The sequence below is a fragment of the Xiphophorus maculatus genome, chromosome 16 (genome assembly GCF_002775205.1).
Source record: "Xiphophorus maculatus strain JP 163 A chromosome 16, X_maculatus-5.0-male, whole genome shotgun sequence".
In the NCBI taxonomy this organism is placed as follows: Eukaryota; Metazoa; Chordata; class Actinopteri; order Cyprinodontiformes; family Poeciliidae; genus Xiphophorus; species Xiphophorus maculatus.
Window position 1 is genome coordinate 7,475,042 of NC_036458.1, and position 27,853 is coordinate 7,502,894.

Genomic DNA, 27,853 nt, shown 5'->3' on the forward strand with positions numbered 1-27,853 from the left:
TGATGTGAGATATTGAACGTGACATAAGTAATTAATTTTTCTGTTGGTTTGTGAGCCAGGCAGCTGGCTCTGCTGTGTTGGAGCTGACCCTTCAGCTGGCTGACATCACGCTGGCAGCTGATGATTGTACATTCAAGTGGGTTTGACATCAGAACTGCTCCCCGATCAGTCAGAATAAGCTGAAAGAATTGTAGAGTGGGAGCAGCCTTCTTTCAACACCAGCTGAAAATTCGAGTGAAGTGGAGCAAAAATATTCCCAAGTTCTCTAATGATGATGAAAAAGGAGAAGGTCAAGCTTAAGGTCAGCTTCAATGTTTTGGCAAAGGGATTCAGAAAAGACTGTCACAGACATGAAAAGAGAGAGAGGGGTTATACAAATGAGGAGTTTTAAGAAGTTTGAAAGCTCTTAAAACTGCCTTTGACGCTTATAACTCCAAGTACTCATCTGCACCATTGTCATGGAGGAATTACCTTTTTTTAAGTAACATTGATTCATTTGATTGTGGTTTACATGTATTTATGTCTGCAAAGTTCTCTTAAGATCCCTCTTAAGAGGGAGACTGCATTTTAAAAGAAAAAGCCGCATATCTGTTCCATTTCATCAGTAAAACTAAGATGTGCTGCTATATTCTTCTTAGAGAGAAGAGGCTTTGGAGCACTCCCAAACAACGAGTACATGTTGAGTGTTTTTTTTAAGGTTCTAATTAAACACTGCTTCATGCAGATTTCCACTCCTCCTCTTTACAGCACAATTACCTGGTCAAATTATGTTTTCAGTTTTCTGCCAAATACTATCAGAAATTTGTTGAAAATGTCTAGGTAAACAGTTGTGTGATCCTACATCACCTGCAGTGCTTTTTCACATATTCAACTCTTTGTTTTTCACCCCACAAATCAATCAACTTTAGAGGGGAAAGTCTTTTTCCTTGCATGATCTCCAAGTAGCCAGCAGACATAATGTCTAGTGCCTGATGAGGAAACACATTGACCCTCTTTGCACCAATTCTAACTGTGAGGTTGTTGTGATTGTTATTTTTTTTTAAACTCACTCTCTTGCCGTCCTCCTCACTGTTGCGGCCAGACAAACTTAGGCAATCATTCATCATTGTTTGTCACAGTTTCCTTTTTAACCTTTTAATAGTTGGTATTTTTTTATAATTATTATTTCATGACACATAAAGTTCAACACATACCTACCTCACTTGAATCACATGTTTTCTTGTTCTTATCACTATAATTGTCTCAGCAAAATGGACCTACCTCACATCATACATATACCTCAATGAAGCAGGGGCTTAATAATTATTATATAACTTATAAATTGACATTTATTTGGGGTATTGAGTAGCATGGCACTGAGAATTTTCTTAAAAGCTATTCTTTCTAATGATATGTTACTGTAGAAAAAAATTACTTTATTTTTAAGACTTCTACACATTTTTAACAGGGGAGCCAATAAAAAATAATCTAAAAAACGACAGGCCCATCACAACATATGTACTCAAACTAAACAGCTTGTTACAATTCTTCATAAAGCCACAAGAGGGCAAAGTTTTGCACTCTGGAGTTTTATGATCCACTTGGGTATTGTTGGCTAAGCTGTGAAAATCATGCAGATGCTGTTTTATGATGACAATAGATGTATATACCGTAAAATATATATACACTCACATCTTTTAGTATAGTATAAAGCTTGTTTTCCAGTTTGCTGGAAATAACAGTAGGGAGGGACACAAAATGGATGAGATCAGAAAGAGGGGGATGGGGTGGTAGAGGTGGTGAGCATGACCCTATATCTAGAGAGGAAGAAAGGTCACAAAACACACTTTCCCACATAGCCCAGCCCAGACACACAAGGACACACTCACAGGCATTAAACAGAGGCTCTCAGTGCAGTGTGTAGGCGTGTGTGGGCATGCGTATGGGGGTGTGTGTGTGCCAGATGAGGGTGTGATGCATGGCTGCTGTCATGGCTTCCTTGACTACATCAGGGCTCACACAGCACAGAAACTGTAGAACAAAATACTCCCCACTGAAGATATCATGAAGGGGGGAAGGCATGGCCATATGTGGAAGTTCATCAAACAAAAGTATAGTGGAGAGGATACTTTTAACAGAATGATGCAGCAATCCTGTTAGTTGTCTTAAAATTGAGTTGGACTCAGGGTCTTTCCATTGCAAAAGTTGTATTCCTATTATTATTTTCCCATTATTTTCAATGCAGCACAGCCAAATAAACAACCAGTATTTTTATGATCAGTTTATTTGGATGGTAAAATATCCATTTAGATTTAATACTTTACAAAACAATAAAAGTGTACAGATATGTGCGAAGTACATGGTGGGACTGAATGTATTCCTTGAGGCTGCGGATTACATCCGTTTGTTCTTGACAACAACAAAATTTAAGGAAAGTTTTTGAATACACATTTTGCTCCAAATCTGAAAGCACTTACTGTGGCTTTACTGTCATCCACAACTGAACACATATCAACGCTGTCATGTTACAAGCAAAGAAATTTAGATTGGTCTTCTTGTCATCACTCAGTGTATATAACTAGTCTGCACAGACAGATAAATGTCTTTTGTCTGGGTCAGGTTAAACTGTCAATTATTTACTTATGAATTGTTAATATTTAGACAGAAGACAGAATCCTTGCTACTGAAAGAAAAACAGCATGGGGAGCTCTACTGCAGTGGTCACTTTTAATTGAGCTCCAGTTGCTTTAACCTTTGAACCCCCTTCAGATAAATACATTCAACAATTCTTAATTTTCATGTCATATTAACACATATCAAACATAGATCAAACTTAACATTGATCCGAGTTCAGTTTGAGCACCAAAATATTATGTTGCTCATTTATAATTAAACATAATTTTCTGAACAGCCAAAGCTAATTCCAAACATCTGGACTGTCACTGAAAATGTTATAATACTTTTACAACTGCAAGCTCTGAAGCTTTTGTCATCACTAACAACACTAAATATGTGTTTTTGGTTTACATTAGGGTTTGACTCCAGAATATTGTGCTGATACTGGTTGAGTCAATACTTATGTTGCATCCTATTTGTTTTGGAGGCTGGAGTTGAGAATGAAGTCACGTCAGGAGTAATCGTGTTCCAGTTGCAATTTGGAAAACCCCTGGGATTTTTCCAATTGTAGTGCTAACCACTTACAGTAATATGATTTAATAATAGTGCATTTCTCTCCATATTCTGCATTGAAACATGAACATGTCCACCACAAAATGTTGTACAGCACTATGTCACAACAAAAAAGATTACGGTAATTGTTTTGGGGGGATTTTTAAACTGGGTTTACATCTGCAAAATTAAATATATGTGCTATAACCATGTCTATTGAACCCAGGACTCCTCAGACACTTCCAACTTTCCAAGTTAAAATTCTGACTTTATACAGATTTTTTTTTTGTATTTCTGTATGGAAAATAAGAAAATCCAACTTTCAAATACAAACAGAACGCAACATTGTAACTAGGTCAGTTTAAAAACAACACTTTTTCACAGCCTTTTCCTTAAAGTGAAAGTTTGGGACATTGAGGTGGGATTTTGCAGAGTAACTATCAGCAGTCAATGTTCCAATAAAGTAAAGATCAAAGCATCCCTTCAGTTTATGAGAAGGGAAAGAAGTTATGAGTCTTGCTAACATGTAGGCTAAGTGGAACTAGGATAAAATGTATCTTTTTCATCCTAAAACAATGGTCTTATAATGAAAAAAGTAGCTCACTGGAATTCTTTTTTCTCTCTTGCATTAATTTATTTGACGTTCATGGTCAGTAGTTTGAGAAAATGCAGTCTTATGGCTGTTTTACATCCTATTCCATTAGCATCAAATCAGATCTCACTGATCAGTTATTTCTTTCTTCTGCGAAGAATGTCACAATGTTACTGTAATGGATCATTAATCAATACAGTTTTCATCATAAATGGCAAATGGCTTTTATGTTAAATAACCACCTAAGTAACTCTTTTGAGTTGCTGTGAAACTTTAAAAACTGGAGTTGATTCAGAATGATGGACTCCACTTTTCTGTCTTTCTGGATCTTTAAGAAATGTTCTAAGCATTGTCCACCTGAGGTAAGGTACTGACAGCTGATGGCAACTCCAAAGAACCCCACTTTCAAGAAACTGAACCTTCCCTATAAAGTGTAAATACAGTAAACAGGAAACTGTTATTCCACAGTATATTGATCATGTCATTTACAAAGAAGACACTTGTCATTCAACAGACATCATTCGAAGCAGCAAAGCGTTTACTCCATTTAGTCCTGAGTCACTGAGACGTCTGCAGGATTTTTGGAGAATTGAAGGAATAGGATCAGTCTAAGCATGGTAAAGTAGATGGACAAAAATGAATATAAAAGGCCATATTTAGTGTTAAAATCAGGATGTGCCATCCCCATTTTTGGTTTTGATCACCACCAGGCTGACCATAACTGGTATCAGGCAGATGGGAGTGATCACCAGGGCTAACACGATTCCTGGTGGTGGGTCACTAAACTCCTCTGTGGGGCACGTTTTGAAATACTCAGAGTGGATGTTGACAAAGAGTTTTTCCACCAGTGAGTTTGGCCATGGGATCAGCAGGCAGTCAGATATGGTCTCGGTGTGCGTGCTAAAGTCGCTGTAGGAGCTGCAGAAAATAAAATAAAAAATGTTTTGGGAAAGGACATTTCCCAAAACATGTCAGCATATGCTTTGAAATATATCTGATGTAAAAATTAGTGACTTGTAATTGAGATTACCTGCTCACTTTATCCCAGACGCACCAGTCAGTTGAGTTTAGTGATCTCATTTTCTCATTGAAAAAATGCAGATAGTCATCAAATATATAAGAAAGACACTCCATTGATGGTTTGCCATAATTCTCCTCGCAGAACTTACAAATATTGTGGCAAGCGGGATCACTCGCACAAGCTGCAAGAAGTGGAATTAAAAGGAGAGTATGTGAGAAAACATCCAAAAAGAATAATAGCAGTTTAAGATGTAACAACAGTGACTTGCAATTTTACATTTTTTTAAAGACTTATGTTACATTAGCATTGTATGTAAGAAATGCCACCTACGAAATTGCAGTTGGTGTCCTGAGATCTCTAAATGAGAGACATGGAAAAACATTCTATGAGTAAAATATGTACTTCTGACAAGAAAAGACAGAAAACACAAAACACACAATCTTACTAAATCAACTCGAATCATTGTGACATTTCTTTGCCTGTTTTAGCACACAAATTCTTCTAACACAACTGTTGTTGAGGCGACTGCAGCTGTGAAAGGAAGACCACACACTCACCAGAGAGAAAGGAGAGGAATACCCCAATGAAACCAACAGCTCCCTTCATGTCAAAAAAAAAAGAATAAAGGTGTCTTTTCCCCAAATGATGAAGCTTCCAGAATGTGTATAGCGAGGCATAACAGGAAACGCGACAGGGTTATCTTCGGTTACCAGATGTCCAAACAATGTTACCCGCGGATAGCAGATGTTCTTCGAAGATCTGTCTGATGGCCCTGCGCCTTGGCAGCAGCTCTTTGCCTCTTCAACACACGTTTTTTTTTTTTTTTTTTAGTTTTTCTTCCTTTTTTTTAAAGGGGTGGAGGCAGCAAAGATTGTCCTCTCTATTCTCCCAAATAAAAAGAGCACACCCAAGCTGGGGCTGGACTCACATCTGAAAACCCTTTACTCTTTAACTCTTGTTCTGCTTTTTAGTCTCAGTTTCTCACAGTTGAAAAGGCCTGGCCAGCTCACAGCATGTGATTTATTTGCCTTTTGGGCTGCCTCTGCCAAATAGGAAACATAAGTAAACATTTAGGGCTTAGCGTTTTGGGGTGGATTTAATCATGACTCTGCAGGGTGTGCTGTGCAGACAGCCACGATTTCATATTTAGGTTAATTTAACAAAAGATAGAATAAGTTATTATTCTGAAACAACCATGAGACTCAAAAGACCATTACATGTCTATGCTGGCAAGGAATACATAACATTTCCACATCAGATGTAATTTTTTATTTTTTTTTTTTATCTCATAAAGAGCTCATGATTATCGCAAATATGCTGGGTAGTTCCTCACTGCCGTCTCTTGGAGCCTTAAAAAGCCGAGTGAGGGAGGATCAAACACAAAAAGAAATACATATATAAATCTACAGTTTACATTTCAGAGCTTAAATTGATGTTACAGAAACTATATGTTCAACCTCATGTAACATCTGTTTGCTGAGGAGCAGCATTTTGATTTAGTAATGACATCAGGAAATGTGTCTTTTCAGCAGAGGAGGAGCCCACATTCGGGAGTGTTGGCAGGGGAAAGGGGTGGGGGGACAGTTGGGGAAAGAAAAAAATAGTAAGGCACAGGATGAGGAACAGCGAAAGGGGCTCTGCTCCAAGTTCCAGTTGTTTCACAACTGTGAGTTCATGCGTTGATCACTGACGTTGCGTGGGGCGAATGACGAACAAAGTGAGGAAGTTGATCCAGGTGGGGGGTGGGGTGGTTGTAATGAGGTTTCATTTAACCTCTAACCCTGAAACCGTTAGGGGCCTCATGTCTACTGCTGGTGACCCCTCTGGTGGAGACCTCCTCAGGAGTTTATCTTGGATCCTTTTGACAAAACACAAGAGGAGATGTCCCCACGGAAAACAAAGTCTGCAAGATCTGTTTTCTGGGTTCTGTTTGTTCCAGGACAAACAAATAATTTCAAAGAAGTGATCCCAAACAAGCCTCCAGGAGAAATGCTTCCATATTCACCATCTGTGACTTTACAACATCTACAGTAAATATAAAATCATATTGAACCATCCCTCCTAAAGTTTCTACAATGTATATGTATATATAAACAATATGTCATGCAAAAAGTTGAAAGATCATATTATCTGAATCCCATTTTATCTGGTGTAAAATTTGTGTAAAACATTTTTTTAAAGAACATCATAATGACACTTAAACATGGTGGTGAGAGTGTGATAATCTGGGGCTTTGGGCAAAGAAAAAAAGTCAGATAAGGTTGTAATCTGATCCCTCAACAAAAACAACAAAATCAAGGTTTCTGATTTCCTTGGTCAAAGTCTAGACTTAAGTTTGATCACAAAGCCATGGCATGACTTTAAATTTATGCTCAAAAATTCTCTGGTCTGACTAACTTAAAGCAATTCTGCAATTAACAGTGGGTCCAAATTCTTCCACAGTCATGCAAGAAACTCATTACCAGTTATTACAAAGACTTTATGGCAGCTGTTGCCATTAAGGGTGACACAACCAATTACTAGGTTTTGGAGGAAAATGCTATTTCACATAGGTTTGGATTTCTTTTTTCCATTAATAAATGAAATGATCTTTTTGAAAATTGTATTTTGTATTTTAAGAAGGTAGCAAATATTTTTTCACTGCACTTGAATTGATTAGCGTCGCACAGATACACAATAAACAGCTCAAAGAAAACAAGTTCAAACTCACCGTTATCCATTGTTTGTGTTTCATTATACCCTACATAAAGAAATGCATGGGTTAAAAACATTAGGCAACATACAAAAGGATTTATTTTTGATTTTCTTTAAAAATCCACACATACCATACACTGTTGTTGTTGTGAGCGGTTGCACCGTTGCTTTGTCATTATCCAGACAAACTACATTTGTGCATCCTGCAACAAGAAAACTCAAATTTCGGCAATGCAAAGACATATAGTCAATTTAAGATATAAAATTCTCTGTTATTGAACTCATATTTCGTCAACAGCTGTTTTTACGCGTTTTTCAATGTTTGAGAAAGTGTGGAGGATGAAGGAAATAGCGAGATCCACGTTATGGGGAGTTAGTGCATCCTCCCTTTGTCTCCCACTTCTTTAAGGAAGTCTTAATATATTCAACTCAAGGACATTTAAACATACTTACAACAAATGTTATGACAGTAGGAGGAGCTTTCTTATTCATATGACAGAAATCAAATTATTTCTTAAACAGTATTAACAATCGTACACATGATCAGAAATAATTACTGAATTCTTGTTTGGATATGTATTTGGTCTATACATTTAAGAAGAACCTACAACATACCAGTTGTTTGGTTTCTTTCTAAATGTAATTTCCCTGCGTAAAGTGAGACAGATTTCTTATTGAGAAATTAGATGAAGAGTAAACATTGCTTCACCCTAATACATAAATGGACGAGGAAAATAAATGTCACTTACCCCAAATGAGAAAAGTCACTAAGCAGCCAGAGAACACAAGAGAGAATCTGGTGACAGTCATTTTGCTGAACAATACTCTGTTCATCTTCACTAGTGGGAAGGGATTAAATATCTCAACCTTTACACAGGAAGGCTTAAAAAAAGAAAAAGAAACAACAGGAAAGCCTCATTTCCTAGTATGGGCGGATTCACCACATGGGGTAAAAAGTTTCTGACAACTGCTGTGCTCCACTGGTACAAAGTCATCACCACTTTCTCTCTAGTTTTTGATTCAGAAATTGTGAAAGCATGAAGCATTTCTGTTTCATGTTTATTCTCCCCTCTTTTCTTTGTCTTTCTCTGTCCTCTGATAATAGGAGAACAAACAATGGTTTAAGTTTAAGAAAGGTGTTTAATCAACAGCTAATTGACAGAACTGTGATTTACAAAAAAAAAATTGATTTTCTTTTTCTTCCATTTGTTTTCATTTTCTTCTTGTTGTTTCAATTTTAATCCAAACCTAATTACTGTAAACCTGATCTTAGGGTGTGGGGGGATTATGATGCATTTTATTTCTACTTCTAATGAACAAAAGCCATGGAAGAAATTTACCCTGGCCAGACTGATTGAATAAAAATAATAATGAAGGAGGTTCTCCTTTTACAAGGTCCAAGTAGTTTAGTTGGTTGATTTGCAAATTTGTGGGGTGACATTAGAAGAACAGAATGCAAGAATGTGAAATTGGCCAATCAAAAAAAGGGGGAGGAAAGAAATTAGATGAGAGAAAATTAAATGTGGGGGAAAGAAACTGCTCTCTTATTTGTTTGATAAGAGAGTTGAACAGCAAAACTGAACTTAAACATAATTTGTTGTCACAGCAACAGTTTTCAAGACTAAAGTTGACACATGATCTTCAATCATACATAAAATCTTTTCACAAATGTATCATCATCAAATTTATTACCACTAATCTTAAGAGCATCAGAGGCAAAAGTGTTGATACTGCACAACCTGAGATCCAAAATCAGCTCCCAGAAATAGAAGACAAAGTTTGATTTTAGGAATCCTCTCTTCAGTTTTACTGTGACAATGTCAAAGCTGTTCAAATTGACAGGCCAAAAGTGGCTCACCAAGAGTTAATTTATGCTCATTGTTGTTTGTTTCTGTTTTATTTTATGCATTTGTGTAACTAATTAATAAAAGATATTAATGTGATCTTCAGTAACTTAGTCATGGATTCTACAAGTGATGAGTTTCAAAATAATCATTCAATTTCAACAGAGCTGCAAATGTGAAAATAGCATATATTCAAGTCTAGTTTCAATCTTTCTGTAGCATTTGTAATCTAAAAATAATTTATTACAAATGTTAATTGTTGGAGTTGATATTGACATCTATTTTATTTTATTAGACTAATTAATTTGGAACATGTTCTTGAAATAGAAGTTAAACTAAGATAATATTTGTGGGCAAAAGGTGTGTGAGAGATATTGACCAAGTGAGCCAACCATGATGTAGAGGGCCAATTCAATCAATCAATCAATCAATCATCAAGCAATCAGTCAATGAAGTTTGTTTGTATGGCACATTTCAGCAACAAAATGCTTAACATCATAAAAACATACATAAAAACAAAGCTGTAGAACATGCAGTGAACAATTGTCAAGTGCCATTGTTACACATCAAAATGTTGATTAACATTTAATTCATAATGTTTCAAAAGCAACTCTACTCTTCCGGACCACTTTTCTGAACATGTAAATTCAGAAAAGTGGAGTTCCCCTTTAATTTCTCGTTTGGTGGCACATTTGATTACATTTTCCATTTTTTGTTGTTGCTGTAAATCAAGATTTACTCTGCATGATTTACATAAGGAATGTCCTCTCTTTATCCGTGCTGTGGTGTATCATCAATGTTGAAGACAAACAACGTCCTTGTTCCCGTCATTGTTAACATCACGTTAAACTTCTGTGGTAAGAGAGAGGCAGCAAGGAGACTTAGTCTGAAGCTGAAGTGTTTCTCTGTATCATTGAAGAATAAGTGCTCTTTCTCAGCTGCTGGGCTTGGAGCAAAGCCACATATAGCTCATGCCAAAATTGCTCCCACATTTCATTTCACTTAACATTGAGAGCACAGTTTCATATAAAGGGTAGAGTGTTCAAAAAAAGAAACACGCACTTAAATATCAAAGGCATTCTTGTGAGCACCATTATATGGATGAATTGACTTTTTAAAAAGGAATAACGTTAAATAGGTTTTAAATGTCCAAGAATGCTAAAGCAAATGTAGCTTTGTGTAGCTGTTTTTTAATTAGATATTTTTCTTGACTGCAGAGTTATTTGTCTTGGACATCTTTTCATTCTCAAAACCTTTTGTTTCAGACAATTTCTCTTGTAATATTTAGGTCAGTCACACGCCAACATCAACACATCGAGTTTACATAATGCAGGAAGAAAAACGTCCTCCCTATTGCAGCCTTTATCTCTAATCTGTGTGTTCCTGTGAGTGTTTGCTTTTGTTTGACAGTTCAGTATCAATATTGCACTGCTTGCGTCACACACCACCAAATATGCTATTTTATCTAGAAAAGTTTCACCATCCTAATCTTTTCTCTAAATGCTCAATAAAAAGTCAAGAATGCCTGAGGCAGGAAAAAACACAGCTTGTTATGTTATGGGGGCATGATTTTAAGTGTACTAATCTAAATAATGTTTTATTATTATAGATTGTGTCGTCCTGTAAGAACCAGTCGTATAGTGCCCTCTTGTGTGTTAAACAAGTTTTTTTTGTGTGTGTGTAAATTACGATAAGTACTCAAATGCCTACACTATGTGCAAAACTAATAGGTTAATTGTATTTTTGAGCTTTCATCGTTGGACAAATATTGTTTTTCCAGTTAACTGAAAATGTTAATACTCCTAATGTAGATATTTAGCAACATAAAAGTGAGGCTTTGGTTTTCTTAAGAGAATATTGATGTGGGCACAGATGTAGAGGAATTATAAAGAAATATCACACAAATAAATGAAAATTTAGGATTTTCCCTTTTCCAGTGATGAGAATGAATTAATCAAATATTTTACATGTGGGTTTGTACCTATATGATCCTTGTTTTCCCACCCTTAAAACAAGATGATTCTGTAGGATTTCCCCACCAAAACTTTAAATGAATCTTTTGGACTGGTGTTTGTCACTTAAATGTCCTTAAGAAATTGCATGGTTGCGCTCTGATTTCCTTTCACAGTTAAACTATATTATAGTCATATTATTTTGTCTAAATTGCCATTAGTTGTAAGGAGCATTGTTGTCAGTTCTGCTATGAGTCTACCATTGGTAAACACCTGTAGGCAGTAGAGTCCTAGGACTCAAAACGGATAAAGCTGAAATAATACTAGAGGCAAAGAAAGGGTAAAAAGAATATTTTCACTTCAATTTGATGACTAATTGACAACAGAAGTGTATTAAAAATCATATGTGCATCAACCTGAGAATTAAGTTATAAGTACCTTCAAAGGCATCAATTTAATGTAGAATGATGTGTTCATTTCAAGCCGTGTGAAAAAAAACAATATTTCAGATTTTTGTCCTGCTGATAGCAAAGTTTTTATAGTGAGTTCAGCTATTGCTCTCCGTTAGAAATGTGTGTAGCCAACCAAGATCTTTCTGGCATCCGTGTTATTTGCACCTAGCCCGCTGTCTTTTCCCACAGAGAAGAAAAATGTATTGAGCTCCCTCTGCAGGAGAAAAGCTGAACCGCAGTTAGGCTGATTTCCCTCTCGACAGAAGTCCGTTGGAATTTTATAAAACTGTAAGCTGGTTTTCAGCTCTTACTTCATCATTATGACCTTAGTCTGTAAACCAGTAATATTGTGTGGCTGTTTCTGTTGTAAGATATGCTATGTGTTTTGTTATTTTTTCGGGTTTTTTTTTTTCGTTTTATGGGCTATTTGCTGTTTTTAATCGTCTTTTTTGTCATAATGTATTTTAATGCTTGTATTTTACACCAACAGGCGGTGGAATGTAATATTTTCTAAAGGGCTGGCCACTAACCGCAGGCCTAAAGAGAATTAATCTTGCGTATGTATATGACCATAAATCTCCGAACAGTTAATCAGTTCCTGAGTGTGCGAGCAATGGCTGAGCGGCGGCTCCTCTGAGCTACTTTTTATTCCCAAGACGCAGAATATGCATAAATCCTGGCTCCTCTTCTTGGAAAGGCTGCTTCATAATAAATACGTCACTATCCTGCTTGGGCTGAGCTAAGTGCGTAGCTATTTGTAAGCTACAACAAGCCTCCAGCACCATGTCCGCGGACAACGCTGGGATTTCTCTGACATCCCCACGCATGGAGACGATACCTGCGTCAGATCCAAACCAAAGACAGCCTTAATTTGTCCAGCACGCACACACCAACGCACACGCACACTCTCTCTCTCTCTCTCTCTCTCTCTCTCTCACTCACTCACCAACTCACTCTCTTTCCTACACACACGTACAGAGAGGGACTTGATCGCATTGCGGGGCTGTAGTCGCAACAGAGAGGACGCGAGGATTTAAAGGTATTTAATAACCGCGACAGTTGCTGTGTGGATGTAGACGTGCACACGCGTGTACCAGAATGCCGCGCCGTCATTGTGGAGCTTGGGTGGGCACGTCGCTAAAGTGTTCCCCATTTAAATGGGCACCGTGTAGCTGCCGTGGCTGCACCCAGAGGACGCAGCGCACTTCATCTGCGTTGTATCACACGTTTACAAGCTTCCTCCTCCTCGATCAAACCCCCTGTCGCTGATTTCGGCGCTAAGTTTTGCCTTAATGCTTATTTCTGATGGGGTTATGGCGCAAACAGTGATGTAGATGCTCACTCGGGCCATGATGAACCACAGAAAAACTGTACTACGCACTTTTCTGCTCTGTTGAGGCACGCCCACTTCGTAGCAATGTGGATGCTCCACGCTGTTTAACTCTTCGACTTTATTTACAGGCCACAATAATCGCCCACTGCTTTGGTAATGGCCGCCCTTTAAAAATAATTAGAAAACATGGTGCAGTTTAAATCACCCGGACGGTAGGCTTGTTTTCTCCAGAGGATGGCAGTTTTGTTTTGCCAACAGAAGGGGGCAGTATTTCAAAGAGGGTTACATTTAGGGTAAATGGGGAAGTGCATTCTTAAGGAAAACGAGATTGTGTCATACTGAAGGATTGTTGAAGAATAAATTACTTTAACAACTTTTTTTTCACTAATTTGCGATCAACTGACTTTAACTATATTTTACACAATCATTAGGATCATGCAGGACTTAATGTTGATGCCCTTATCTATGAATGACATGGGTGTATTTAAGCCTTTTTAAAGAATAGAATAACTTTATATCATATAGAAAACAAGAATTGTGTGCACAATGTTGTATTTATTGTAGATTTTGTCCAAGGTTTAACATTGAAACTCAAGTGTATGCACATGTTCACACTAATATTTGTCGAAATAATGTCTGTTAGGAGTTGCAAATTGATGTCATGCATTTTAAGGCTAATTCCAGCCTCTTCTGTCTTTTCCAGAGAAAGTTTCTATCTGTAGTTGTGATCGCTGTCCTGATTGAACAGCCAGTTTAGATCTCAGCCATCTAGTGTTTGATTTGAGTTGAAATTAAAGAATTTGGGAGTAGTCCTTCTCTTTTATTGTGTCAACCAACAGTATATCTAGCAGTTATAGACTGCCAGAGGTATGATGCTAGAAAATGTGCATCAAATCCAAACATAAGCACTCAATTCAAGCTGTTTGCTGTAATAATTCCAGACATAAGAAATAATATATTAAAAGCATCACTATGACATTCATGCTGATAGTGAGTGTATGGAAACCTATGGGCGGTGCTGCATAAGATTTGGAATTGAATGCACTGATTTGTTTTGCATTATGATTCTTTTTAAATTGGTATTTCATGAATCTGTTTGTCTTGTAAAGTTTATTGACATGATATTTTAGTCATTTTTTCACACAATATGGATTGTGTGAAAAAATGAATGGGATGACTTTAAAATTATCTGGGTTATCACACAAAACTACTGCAAAAGATACAACTGTCGCTGTGCTTTGGAGGCCAAATAACAGGCCAACAATGGGAAATTTGAATCTACAACGAGTTTCAACTTGCTTCCTGAATACTCTTTTTGAATTTTTAAGGAATGATGGAAGAAACAGCTGCCGCAGCCCCAGCCTCTGGCACTAGTGCTGTCCTATCAACTCCAAGGCCTCAGCCTGGCTCCTTTACCCCTTCCCGCAGTCTCCTAGAGTGGAGAAGGAGGGTCAAGTCTGAGTATATGCGCCTTCGCCAGTTAAAACGCCTTCAAAAAGTAGACAAAGTCAAGGTGGGTTAAACCAGTCATTGACACATGGTTTATAGGTTAATGTCTGTGAACGGTGGAAAAAAGCTGCTATGTGTCTGTAGTTTATCCCCTTCATTTGAGTTTTATCTGATTTGGTCTTTTTGTGTTTCCAGAGCTTGTTCATGTCCAACAGGCAAAAGATTGAGCTGCAGACTAATCTCCTGAATACAGAGTGGTCCAAGCTTAGGATTCAAGCCATCCCTGTCTCAACCTTTAGTGGATCTCTGGCAAATAAGAAGGTATGTTCTTTTAAAAAGAGAGCGGTTAGGATTAAAGGAGCCTAAATAGGCAGTGACAAAGGGAACTGATGACTTAAGTGAGCTCATAACCCAAACAGTTTGAAAATATAGCGGTATCTTTATGTTCCCACATGCTGTTGAGTTTCACTGCAAATGTATTTATTTTTCCTGCCTGAGCCAAAACAGCATCTGTGTTAAATTATAATTATCCAGAAGACTCATTCAGAGTATGGTCATGTTCACCTCACCTCTGATCCTCTTCCAGATGTGTGCAGTGGAGTTTGGGTTCCCGGAATTTAATTCTCAGGCCATTCCAATGAAACCTCTGTCTACAGTGGCAGGAATCCCCTTCATGTACTCGTGGTCACCACTGCAGCACAACTTCATGGTATCATATACTATCTTTTGATATTGTTTTTGCATGCTACGGTTCATGGCTGATGTATAATTGTATTGGTTTTTAAGCCTTGGAACACTTAGAAACACTTAATGTTATTTTGTTGAATGAAGCACCAACAGGAGTTTTTTCTTTTAGGTGGAGGATGAAACGTTCCTACACAACATTCCCTACATGGGCGATGAGGTGCTTGAACAGGATGAGGCCTTCTTAGAGGAACTCATTGACAACTATGATGGCGTTCATGGTGACAGAGGTAGGCAGAGCCTTAAAGATACATTAATTTCCTAAGATATCGTCACAATTACACCACTACAACCGCAGATTTCTGGAAATACTACGTCTTTACTAGTTTTCCAGATGTACAGACTAAAAATGTTTCCCATTTTTATTTTCAAAATTGTTTAAACTTAGTCAAATTGGATGGAGAGTATCTGTTAATGCCAACTTCAAGTCTTACCACAAATGGTTTATCCTAAAAACTTACCAAAAATGTTAAAAACTTTATATATATTATAAAGTTTGTGGTTATATCGAGTGTAGAAAATGTATGGATTCTTTTTAGGACACTGTATTTGCTGTGTATGTATTTCATCTGAATTAATAGTAGAGGTTTATAGCATTTTTTTCTATATGAACCCATGACTTAAGATATAAGAAATAATTGTTTTTGTCCCAGAGGGCGGGTTCATCAGCGACGAGATCTTCAAGGAACTTGTGGATGCCTTGAGTCAATATTCTGACCATGACGAAGAAGAGGAGGAGGATGCAGGGGTGATGGCAGCAGAGGTTGCAGGGAAGAAAGAGGAAGAGAGGATGATGATGAGGAGGAGCTCAGTGGAAGGCTCTGAAGAGACTAAAGCTGGGACATTAATCAGGAGAAAAAGGAGAGGCACCACAGAGGGTGAGTATCTGTGTTTACAGTGCTTCTGTGTGAACAAGGCACATACTGTTCTTCTTTTTACACCATGCAGCTGCCACAAGGTCGTCCTGCTACAGCAGCTCTTGAACTGACATGATGACTTTAAAGCTGCCCTGTTTTCCCTTGTTTGAGGGAACTTGTTTGTTCATGACACTGATATGCCCTGACTCCTATTACAGAGCTGTGTTTGGATTTAGTGGTAACTACACACTTTCCCAACAATTGTGAAATGGATCCACTCAGCATGCATGTACAAGAATGTACAAGAATTACAGAATACAAGAAAGTACAACCATTAAGAACAATTATTACGGTCTGTTCTTAAGAATAGGAGACAATGTCTTGTTCAGAATTGTGTAAACACCCTTGTTGCATAATCAGTGTTTATGCATCTGTATAAAAACCTGATGTTTGGTCATATCTGGTTCACTTGTGTAACAATCCCTGCTTTGTTTCCCAAAAGTGAAAGATGCGTCCGGCAGCAAGAGGATCCCTAACGATAAGATATTTACAGCCATCGCCTCGATGTTTCCCTACAAGGGCACCACAGAGGAGCTGAAGGAAAAGTAAGAAAAGTGCAGTCAATGGGATGTATTTGCACCACGATCATTAGTCTGTTGCTTAGCGTTCACCATGGAGATCTAAGCAGCTAGAGGTGAATTAAGAATTCTGGGTTCCTCTCTGGCTCTCATACTCAAAGGATAGTTGCGTCAGGAGCTGAAAGACCTTAGAAGCATCTATGGTGGCATAAGAAGTATTTCAGATTTGTTCTGTTCCTTACAGTCATGTGAAAAAGTTAGTACACCCTGTGGCAGCCTGAATGAACAAATGGCTATTTAACAATACTGAATTAATATATCAAAAAAAGAAAGTTAGCCCAAAATGCTGTTTTCAAACAGTTATTTAATTTGTTAAGGTAAACAAAGCTACATAGCCATATGTGAAAAAGTAATTGCCCCTCCAACTGGATGTGCCAACCTTGGCGGCAACAAATCACATCTAGCTTTTGCAATAGAAGGCGGTGATTCTTTTACAGCACTGTGGAGGAATTTTGGTTTACTCTGATTTGCAGAAGAGTTTTTTGAATTCCAGCAACCTGCTTTAATATTTAGGTCCAGACTTTGACCTTTTTTGGTTAGTTCTAATCTGATGATCAAACACTCTCCTTCAGGATTCTTTGAAAGAGAGCATAATTCATTGTCATGTGCTGAAACAGCAACGCAGCTCCAGACCAGGAAACTACCCCACAGTGCTTGTCATATGATGTACATTTTTAGAAAAATGTTGTTAGTTTTACGTTGGATGTAATGGGGTATATCTTCCTTCCTTCAAGTTTTCACCATTGAATTTTATATATGCAGCTTCAGGGTTCTTCTGGGTCACCCTTGTTAATTCGAGAAGAGTCACCACTTTTCTATATGTCCTCCATTTGTGGATAAATGTTTTAGGTTCTGATGTCTCATCTGTTTTTTAATTTCTTTAGATTAATGGATGATGTATTGGTTTTGAGATCTTTTCACCAATTTGAGGTTGTCTTAATTCTGCAAGTCAGCCAGTAATTCAGCCAGGCTGTACAAAGTGAAAATGTGACTTAAAAATTGGGTTAATAGCAGTTAATTCATGAATTAGCAACAGAGATAATTATGTTTCTGCAAAGTTTATGGATTGGGCAAATTGTCACCGCTAACCTATATAGACTTTTTTCAACATCTGGACCGACACAGATATTAATATCAGATCAGTGCATCTCTTATTTCATTAAAGCTTTGACATATTTCCCATATTCTTCACAGGTACAAGGATCTACAGGAGCCACCAGGCCCAGTAAAACTCCCCCCCCTCTGCACTCCCAACTTAGATGGGCCTTTTGCAAAGTCTGTGCAGAGGGAGCAGTCGTTGCATTCCTTCCACACACTCTTCTGTAGACGTTGCTTCAAATACGACTGTTTCCTCCACCGTAATAGCCCTTTCTTTGTTTGATTTAAGACTCTGATCAATATATTACAATTGAAATATTTTTATTAATGTTTGCATTGAATGTTGCAGTTCATGCAGCAGGTAGTGAGAATGCATTGTCTCTGTTCATGAAGCTTTTCATGCAACACCCAATGTTTACAAGAGGAAGAGTAAGGAGATCCGCATGGAGACTGAACCGTGTGGGGAAGACTGCTTCCTGTTACAGGTATACCCGGTCCATGAACTCTGTGCTCAGGATATGTTCTACATTTCAGTGCTCATTGCGTTTTCCCCCCATCAACATTTCATTTGTGCAGAAAGGAGCTAAAGAGTTCGTAGATCGGAATATGTTACGGTCGCAGAGATCTCGGAGGCGACGGAGGCAGCAGCGACCCACCGGTTCCAGCGGTTCTGGACCAACTGGGTCTGCTGAGGAAGGCAAGGAGGGTGAAAGTGACCATGAAACCACTTCCTCCTCAGGTATTGCACTCCTCTTACTGAACGACTGGGTTTTTTTCTGTTTTAAAAAGCGGGGGAAAAAAATCCATAATTGCAGTCACTTGGAAATAAATGTGATAATGTGTTTATAGCTAGGCAATTAAAGTTGTCTGCTCTGTGGGTTTGTACAGTACAGACAAAATTTGTTTCCAGAAACCTGATGCACTGAGTCATTCAATAGATGCATCATTTACCATGAATTTCCCCCCATTTTCCTAGCTTCTGCATGACTGTGTTGCCTAACTCACTGCTCTCTGTCTGAAATATGAACATTTGGCTGCAGATTACAGCTTTCAAGTCATATCCTGCTCTCTCCTCACATCTTCTCCCAATATCAGCTGTCTGTTGCCAACCAAAATACACCAACCATTATTTTTGCATAAATCAACCTCCATATAAACCCAGCCTTCTCCTCATCTCCATGCTTTTCTTTTCCTCTTTTTTTACATTTCTTGCTTACATCTTGATGTAAAGAGTGGAAAGAACGAAATAAGAGAATCGTCCATTGGCTTTTTGTTTTAATTTTCCCCCCTGAATCTTTCATCTTCTTTTCAATCAGTTCCTCTCTTGAAGCTGGTGTGGGAAATTGCTGGAGCTTAGCCAGTGACTCACCACACTTTATCACACGTGTAAGGATAATGTGGAAAAACAGATTGTTCAGCAGACTGATGCAGAGCATGAAGAAACTGGAGCATATGGCGACAGTAGTGCTCCATTCGGCCTGTTGCCAGGCAACATTCACCTCTCCAGCTTGTCCTCGGGATGTTGAGCATCAGTTTTGAATATCCAAAATCTTCCATCATATATGTGTTTGTCAATGGAAAGACAGTCATCTTGTCCAGAAATGTCAATTGATAGTGTATAATCTCCACCTCTACATAATTTAATATTCAGAAATGATTTTGTTATGTGAAAAAAGTGATGAGAAAATGAGAACAACATCGAGGTTTTTGGCCAACATGCAAAATGCAGCATGTGAACATGTAATGTAATATAATCTGACTGAATATGAGCTTTTTTGCAAGGAGGAATGAGCAAAAAAAGTCAGTATGTAGTTCTACAAAGCTGAGAATCAGCACAAAAACCTGCTGCTGTTATTGCAGTGAAAGTTGATTCTAGATTCTACAAGCTATTAACCCAACAGAGCAGAAGACAAATGTACCATTTTATTTGCAAATAAAATTTAGAAAACTAAAAAAGTTTGGTGTTTCACATAAAATACAAATTTAATGAACTGGCTTTTGTGGGCATAACAAGGTGCAATATTCAGCAGTAAAAGAAGGAATGTGTTTTAAAGGCAGGTAAGATCTTCAAACAGTTTTCCAATAAGAATTAAACCATTTTTTTCTTGTCTTTTCACAAAGCCGTGTTTTTGCCTGCGTGTGTGTGTGTGTGTGTGTGTGTGTAATAGAGGGGAATTCTCGCTGCCAGACTCCAACCAAGCTGCGTCCAGGTGAAGATGAAATGGAGCAGCAGGAGTGCTGTGTGGTCCAGTGGAGTGGGGCCGAGGAGTCACTCTTCAGGGTGCTGCACGGCACATACTTTAACAACTTTTGCTCCATTGCACGTCTCATTGGTACCAAGAACTGCAAACAGGTACAAATTTCATACTCATATTACATATAAACATTTTTTTCTTCATTACAAAATGTTCACATGTCAATTGAAAGGGATTTCACTGAACTTGAACAACAAAAAATAACCTTGTTTTAATCATTAAACAAAAATGTGTCCAACTCTACTTTAGTTTACTATTTTTTAAATTTATTTTTTACAAACTGTCTCCTGTTTTCCCACACATACCGTAGAATTCATGATGGATTCTATGGAGTTGTATTTGGTTTATGCAACATACTGTATATCCTCTGTTCTAATGTCCAAATAATCCAATTTTAGACTATTTTGTTCAAAGAGCGCTAATCTCGGAGTTTTGGTGTTCTCTGAGGCAAACTTTAATCCTAATGTTTTTTCACACAGAGCAAAGGTTTCTTTACACTTCCTATGAAAGATAAGCTTGCAGTTCCTTTCTGTATGGCATAGACACATGCTTTCAACAGCTGTAAGAGTTTGCTTTAGGCCCCTTAAAGGCATTTTAGGGTTTTTTATGGGCTTCAAGGAAAATGTTAGAAAATCTTTTTACATGATTTTTATGATAAGTACGTTTAACTTTAGCAATATAATTAAAAAAAAGCATTGTCAAGCTATCAGTCTGTTTCACAAGGTTTCTGGAGACTTTTATGCATATTTGTGATTAAGTGATTTGAACTAAGGAAAAAGTTGTACAGAGGTTCGTCGAGATCAAACCTAAATTTAGATTTAAATGACTCAAGGAACATCATCTTTCATTAAGTGGGCTCTGCTTCAATGTATTTAAATAGCCCATCTTAAATGTTTTTGTAGAATAGGTAAAATAAATAGAGCCATGACCAGTATAATAAAGAAACATACTAACATCTAACATCTGTTGTTTCGTAGTAATTATCCAAGAAACATGTTTTTTGTCTATCCTAAAATGACACATGGTTGTTTGGACACAAAGTGAAAAACATACTGTAGATGGGTTTTTTTTGTTACATTTGAGTTAGTTCCTATGTAATGACAGATGCATAGTGAGCTGGTGGTTTTATGGTGCGCCTAATTGGACTGACTAGAACATTATATTGCATGTGGCCCCATAAACAGGGATTCTTACCAGATGTGACATTTCTCATAGTTACATGTAATGCAAGTTTTAAAAGAGGCAACAGAGCTGCTGTCATTTTAGTTTCTTCTGGGCTGCTATTAATATTTCTTTCTTTGTTTTCTTAGTTGTATTAGTGGTCAGTGTTACAGTGTCAATCCATGTCAGAGACATTGACCCAGCCTCTTTATTTCATTTCTACTTCTGGAGGTCTCTTTTTTTTTGTCAGAAAGCAACTAAATCTGTATTGGACTGTAACAGCTATGCTTATGTTGCGAATGTCCCGCCTACTGCTTCACTCTGTGAAAATGCTGAAACCAGCTGCACCGTTATGCATGTCTGTGTCCTGGGGAAGAGGCCAAATCTGGGTTTTGGCAGCCAGAGGTGGTTTGTGTGTGTGCATATTTCAGTGTGTATGCAGATACACTCTTGCATCTGGTTGCTGCGCTCTGGTTGTGAAAGCAGAAGATGGAACAAAGCAGGACATTTTGTCACAGATTATTTAGTAATGTACACAGGTTGCACAATATTGCACAATGTCATGCTATGAGGACAAAGTTGGTGTAATTGTGTGTATGTGTGATTGTTTTGTTGGTTAACTTGGCTGTTGTTGACCTTTCTCACAGGTCTACGAGTTTGCAGCGAAAGAGGTTCTGATCCACCGGGTCCCTTTGGTAGATGGAGGCATCTCACCCCAAAAGAAGAAAAGGAAACACAGGCAAGTTTGTCTGTAATGAGACAGTGCTTTTTAATATCTTGTGATTGTCAACATTTGGTCACATTTTAAACCCAACTTGAAAAGCAATTTATTTAAATGGTAGGTAATAAACTAAGACAAAGTAGTGCATAGTCCATCATCAAAGAGAGGTGAAAAGGAACAAAATAGGAAAAAGAGACTGTCAGTAACGGCAAATTTGCAGCACAAAAAATACTATCCAGTTATCATAAACAACATAATCATTCATCATTAACTCTAGTTTTTCTTTAATAAGGTTTAGGGTTTTTTATGTTGCTGATCTGGCCTTTCAAACCCATTCAGTCACAGCCACTGATTCTTACTGTTAAATGGGAGTCTTTAATTTTTACTGGCATGACATGCATGCTTGTTATGAATGATGTACCAGCAAAGTTAATAACTCTATGCAATCAACTATCTACTGTCCCTACAAGCCCGTTCAGGAAGAGTAAAGTTTCTTTAGATAGAAAACATTTTACAAATGTTATTAATAAAATAAATGTGACTGCATTGTTTAATAACTAGAATAAAATTTTAGTATATGTACTCTTAATCAGTCTGTTATTTGATGATTGTATTTTTCTGTGTAAAAAGGATCTGTTTGTTTTGTAAAGAGCCTTAAATTGTTTGTTCTTGTAGGTTATGGGCAAAGATTCAGCTGAAAAAAGGTAAATTTATCTTTATGATTTTTGCTTCTCCTTGACCTGGAACACTTAGCACAGCTTGTAGCGTTGATCTTTCTGCTTTTTCCCCATGTTGCTCCAGATAACTCCTCCAATCAGGTGTACAACTATCAGCCATGTGACCACCCTGACCACCCATGCGACAGCTCCTGCCCCTGTGTGATGACCCAGAATTTTTGTGAGAAGTTCTGTCAGTGCGAACACGAGTGTGAGTGTTACCGTTTGCTTTTCACCTGTCAAGAGTTTGTCAGAAAGTGGGTGTTTTTACTTGTGCTGCTCGTAAACAGTAGTTGCATTCAGTCTGCTCTTCCAGGTCATTACCATGGTTATCGCTGAAAGCATTATTTTTTTGAGTCCCTCTTGTCACAAAGGAGCAGAAATGTAGAATGTGAAATATGAACTGTATTTTGGCAGTGGTCAGAGAGCAAATCGTCTTTTGGTGGGAATAGATGGTTGTGTTTTACCACAAAGCTGCATTTATAATTAGGCTTTCACTACAGCAGGTGTGACCCAGAGAAGCTTTTCCCAAAACGACCACATGGTGGTGGAATCAGCTTTGCAATTCGTCCTCTGGAGGGTTAACAACAGATAAAGGGAAAGGCTTGGAAAAAAAAAATTCCCTTGTTCACTCTCCTCCCTTCTCCATGTTACGCCGCCTTTTCCCGTAGCAGAGGAACACCGCTGCCAAACAGGAAGCAGCCCTCTTTTCCACATGTGTGTGCTCCATAGACTTGGAAAAGAATCAAAGGGATGTCAGAGGCTCTGTGCCTGATATACAGCATCATCAGTATGAGTCAAACTCTTCCAGCCTGAAAAAGCTTGACACATAAACCCCAAAGAGGAAAGAAATGGGGGATTAAAGAGCACCTCAAAGAGAAACAAAAATATGTCTGGGTCTTATGTTATAGATAGTTTTCTCTTATGAATAAAACATTTAGGTTATCATTGCTCAAGGTTTTACTTTTTCTGCCCAGAGGATGTTGCGCTCTTTAAAGTTGTATGTCTTCATTTCTGCCAGTAGAGGGCTCTTATATGATCTTACCAACAACTTTATTAGGTACACAGATTTAGATACATTTATCTTTCAGAACTTCCTTAAGGCTTTACTTCAACTATTCAACAAGGTATCAAATATTAATAAGATATATTTTGTCTTACTTGTATAATAGCAGCAGAATATGGGTGTATTGTGGTCACAAAGGAATGGACATGGTCAGCAACAATACTCGGGTATGCTGTGGTGTTTAAGAGTTGCTCATTTTTTACTAAGTGCCCAAGAATGTGCAAAAAATATCCCCTACATCCTTGTACCACCGCCCCCATAGGCAAAACAGATGCAGGCTGTCACGTTGTTTATCCCATAGTTTGACGCCCCATCTGAATGTTGTGGCTAAAATCAAGACCCGGTAGTCCAAGCAATATTTTTCCAATCTGTTACAGTTCATTTTTAGTGTTACCTGTTGTGTGGTCTTCTGTATTGTATTCTATCTGCTTTAAGGTTGACTCGTATGTTCAGAGATAATTTTCTGCAATCATCTTTTTGCCCTTTGTAGTCTCAACCTGGTCTGACCTATATTCCCTCATCTCTGATATCAACAAGGTATCACTGGATGTTTTTTCTCTTTTGGACTGTCCTCCATAGACCCCCCAAAATGCACAAAATCCCAGTAGATCAGCAGTTTCTGAAATACTAGACTAGTTTGTCTTGCGTCAAAGAAATTGCCACGGACAAAGTCACTTAAATCCGTTTTATTCCCTTTTCAATGCTCGTTTGAACTTCACCAAGTCATCCTTATCTTGTTTCTGTGGATGCGATTGACTGTCACTATATGTGTTAACAAGCAATTGCACTAGAACCTGGTCAAGCAGTTTCTTTGTATCTAAATGTTTTGCAGGCCAGAACCGTTTCCCGGGCTGCCGATGTAAAACCCAGTGCAACACCAAGCAGTGTCCATGCTACCTGGCCGTACGAGAGTGTGACCCAGATCTCTGCATGACCTGTGGAGCTGCCGACCACTGGGACAGCAAAGTCGTGTCCTGTAAGAACTGCGGCATCCAAAGAGGCCTTAAAAAGGTTCATGAAAGTTCCAGACAATAGTGCCACACTAATGGTCCGATATTCAGATGTTGTGCATCATGAAAGAAAACTCCTACTTATGGCTTCTCTTTCAGCACCTGCTGCTGGCTCCATCAGATGTTGCTGGTTGGGGAACATTCATCAAAGAGCCTGTGCAGAAGAATGAATTTATCTCTGAGTACTGTGGAGAGGCAAGTCCATGCAGTTTAATTAGATTTTTTTTCACAGATTTTTTTCGTGGGAATTATGATTGATTTTAATTCTTTCATTTTTATCTGCAGCTGATCTCTCAAGATGAGGCAGACCGACGAGGAAGGATTTACGATAAATACATGTCAAGCTTCCTTTTCAATTTGAACAACGGCAGGTTTTTTCTATTCTTGCTGCAATGCTTTACCATTTGTTTAAGTTGGAATCAGAAATTGCTTTGAATGGTAGTTTGAAGTGATGTTCTGTTTAAGGCTTATAAAGGTAAAACCTAATTGGAGTAGAGAAGACTCATAGCGCGTTCACTTAGTGTATACATGAAACCTTGTTACACCTGGTCTCTGAAGCTGTTGGCTAGTCAGAAGGAAAACACTTTTTATGTTCCGCTCTCAGTTCATGTTTGACCCAAGAAGATTATTGGTGGCATACCTCCACCAACCACCATTTCTAATGTAATTAATAAATCAGTTTCTTCATTAATAATCTTCCCATGCAAATCTTTTTAATGGTACTTAAAAATTCACATAAATTCTCGTGATTTGTTGAGACTTTAAGATCATAGAAGCTCACTTTTCTCTTCCTGTTAACTGTAGCTTTAGGGATAAGTACTCCGGATTTATCTTCTGCTGCAAAGATATGAACTGCTTATACAAGTCTAACTCTACAAGTCTTGAAAAGTCCTGAGCTAACCCTTTGATTCTGTCTCTACAGATTTTGTAGTGGATGCCACACGAAAGGGGAACAAAATTCGATTTGCAAATCATTCAGTTAACCCCAACTGCTATGCTAAAGGTGAGTGTTTCATTGGCAGAATGAATTCAAGGTTTTCTTAAGACTTTCTTCACTGATGTTGATCTTATTGCCAATGCAGTTGTGATGGTTAATGGAGACCACCGTATTGGAATCTTCGCCAAGCGAGCTATCTTGCAGGGGGAAGAGCTCTTCTTTGACTACAGGTGGGGTTGCAGGCCTCTTTGTGACTCTACATTAGTTAAAATGTAGCGTTAGAGAAAAATAGTCTATGCAGTCTATGCATTTTTACCTGCTCAATTACTTGCTTCTTGACTTAATGTTTCCACCCACAGATACAGCCAAGCTGATGCTCTGAAGTACGTGGGAATAGAGCGGGAAGTGGACATGACTTAGCTTTATTGCTATATCTATAGACTGGCCTTCATTCACCATCTCTGTACGTTATGCAAGCTTTTTCAGCATACATAATGTAGATCAGTGAAGTGCATGTGCTGTCTTTTGACACATCACCAACTAAACGTGTTAGCCAAGTGCTTTAGCTTCAGTCAGATGCTTTTCCTGTTCGGTCATGTAGTATTGTGGATAATAACGTTATACCCTGACTGTTCCACTGAAAAGCTTGCATCATTAACACATTTCTGCCATGAAATAAGCTCATTTATATCAATGTTCTGCAAAAATAGGCAACTAGAAGACAAACCGACTGACTGAATGTAACTTTAGATGGCAAAGAAGAGGTCTTACCTCACAAAATTCCAGAATTGGTACTCAGATCGTTGTATATACAGCAGACATATAAACATCATCATACCATGATAATAAAGTAAAATAGTAAGAGTAAGTGTCTTCCTTTAACATTTAAAAGAAGTGCCAAAAGATTATTCACTAAAAAGCTCATATAATTTGCATGTGATATGTTGTATAATAAAACAGAGAAAGGTTATTAAGTAAGAAAAAGCTAAATTACCCATTGTATAGCATTTGATTTACCATGTTTTTTTTGAAGTCCACATTATTATACAGTGTCTTGCAAAGGTTTTCACTCTGCTTTTATTTGTTCTCCTTTCATTGTTTTATCACATTAACTACGGACTTTGGGTTTTATGTAATAGATCAATACAAAATAGTCCACAATTTAGAAAAGAAACAACTTAGCATTTGAATTATTTGGACTCAGATACAGTACAGACCAAAAGTTTGGACACACCTTTTAATTCAATGAGTTTCCTTTATTTTCATGACGATTGACATTGTAGATTCACACTGAAGGCATCAAAACTATGAATAACACATGTGGAAATATGCACTAAACAAAAAAGTGTAAAACAATTGAAAATACCCCTTATATTCTAGTTTCTTCAAAGTAGCAACCTTTTGCTGTGATTACTACTTTGCACACACTCTGCATTTTCTTGATGAGCTTCAAGAGGTAGTCACCTGAAATTGTTTTCACTTCATAGGTGTGCCCTGTCAGGTTAATAAGTGGGATTTCTTGCCTTATAAATAGTCATGAAAATAAAGAAAACCCATTGAATTAGAAGGTGTGTCCAAACTTTTGGTCTGTACTGTACATCTAAAAGATGTAGCAATGAAATGAACAGAGGCCACTTTTGGGGTATTTCTCCATCAGCTTTGGACATAAACAGATTGATATTTTCATCAGTTCCACCCTGGAAAATAGCTTAAGCTGAGATTGAATGAGGAAAATGTTGAACATAAACATTTAAGCACTGTATCTACTTTACAACTGACCTAATGTCTGCTGAAAAGTGAACTTCCACTTGCCACAAGTCAGTATTTAAGATGCTTTAATTTTTCATATTTCTTTAGACATATTTCTTTTCTTTTCCTGTCAGAATAAACAGGAAAGCCTGTTTCCATATTTTTTTTTACAATCTACATGGTAATTGGGGGTTTTCCTCCACACATAATGGACATCAGATTATCAAAGACACCACATTTTTAATTTTTATCTGTAAAATGAATATCTATGTTTTTTCCTTATGCTTTTTGTGTTGGTCCATCACATAAAATGACTATAAACTGATTTGTTTCTGTAAAAATTTTGAATCTTAAAATAAACTACAAGGAGCGTGGATATATTTGCAATGCACTGTAAATGTATTTCATTGAAAGCTT

General features: G+C 37.7%; 2 protein-coding genes across 3 annotated transcripts; one reads left to right on the forward strand and one right to left on the reverse strand.

The window, feature by feature from the left end:
- Nucleotides 1-2,245: 2,245 nt before the first annotated feature.
- ramp2 (receptor activity modifying protein 2) lies at nt 2,246-8,308 on the reverse strand. Its single transcript, XM_005796705.2, has 6 exons — nt 8,204-8,308; nt 7,586-7,657; nt 7,471-7,500; nt 5,091-5,117; nt 4,770-4,941; nt 2,246-4,657 (listed from the first exon to the last, which is right to left on the reverse strand). The coding sequence occupies exons 1-6, from the start codon at nt 8,286-8,288 to the stop codon at nt 4,408-4,410; spliced, it is 636 nt and encodes a 211-aa protein (XP_005796762.2). The 5' UTR covers nt 8,289-8,308; the 3' UTR covers nt 2,246-4,407.
- Nucleotides 8,309-11,924: 3,616 nt separating this feature from the next.
- Nucleotides 11,925-26,923, forward strand: ezh1 (enhancer of zeste 1 polycomb repressive complex 2 subunit). Of its 2 annotated transcripts, none has more exons than XM_023349283.1 (20): nt 11,925-11,990; nt 14,364-14,548; nt 14,680-14,805; nt 15,071-15,193; nt 15,341-15,458; nt 15,882-16,106; nt 16,588-16,690; nt 17,918-18,081; nt 18,215-18,306; nt 18,398-18,560; nt 19,990-20,174; nt 21,885-21,976; nt 22,634-22,662; nt 22,760-22,885; nt 24,573-24,751; nt 24,850-24,945; nt 25,036-25,117; nt 25,673-25,753; nt 25,833-25,917; nt 26,047-26,923. In XM_023349283.1, exons 2-20 carry the CDS (start codon nt 14,366-14,368, stop codon nt 26,105-26,107), a joined length of 2,313 nt encoding a protein of 770 aa, XP_023205051.1. In that variant the 5' UTR covers nt 11,925-11,990; nt 14,364-14,365; the 3' UTR covers nt 26,108-26,923. The 2 variants fall into 2 exon arrangements, with proteins under 2 accessions (XP_023205051.1, XP_005796763.1); XM_005796706.2 differs by lacking the exon at nt 11,925-11,990 and adding an exon at nt 12,440-12,741.
- Nucleotides 26,924-27,853: the final 930 nt, after the last annotated feature.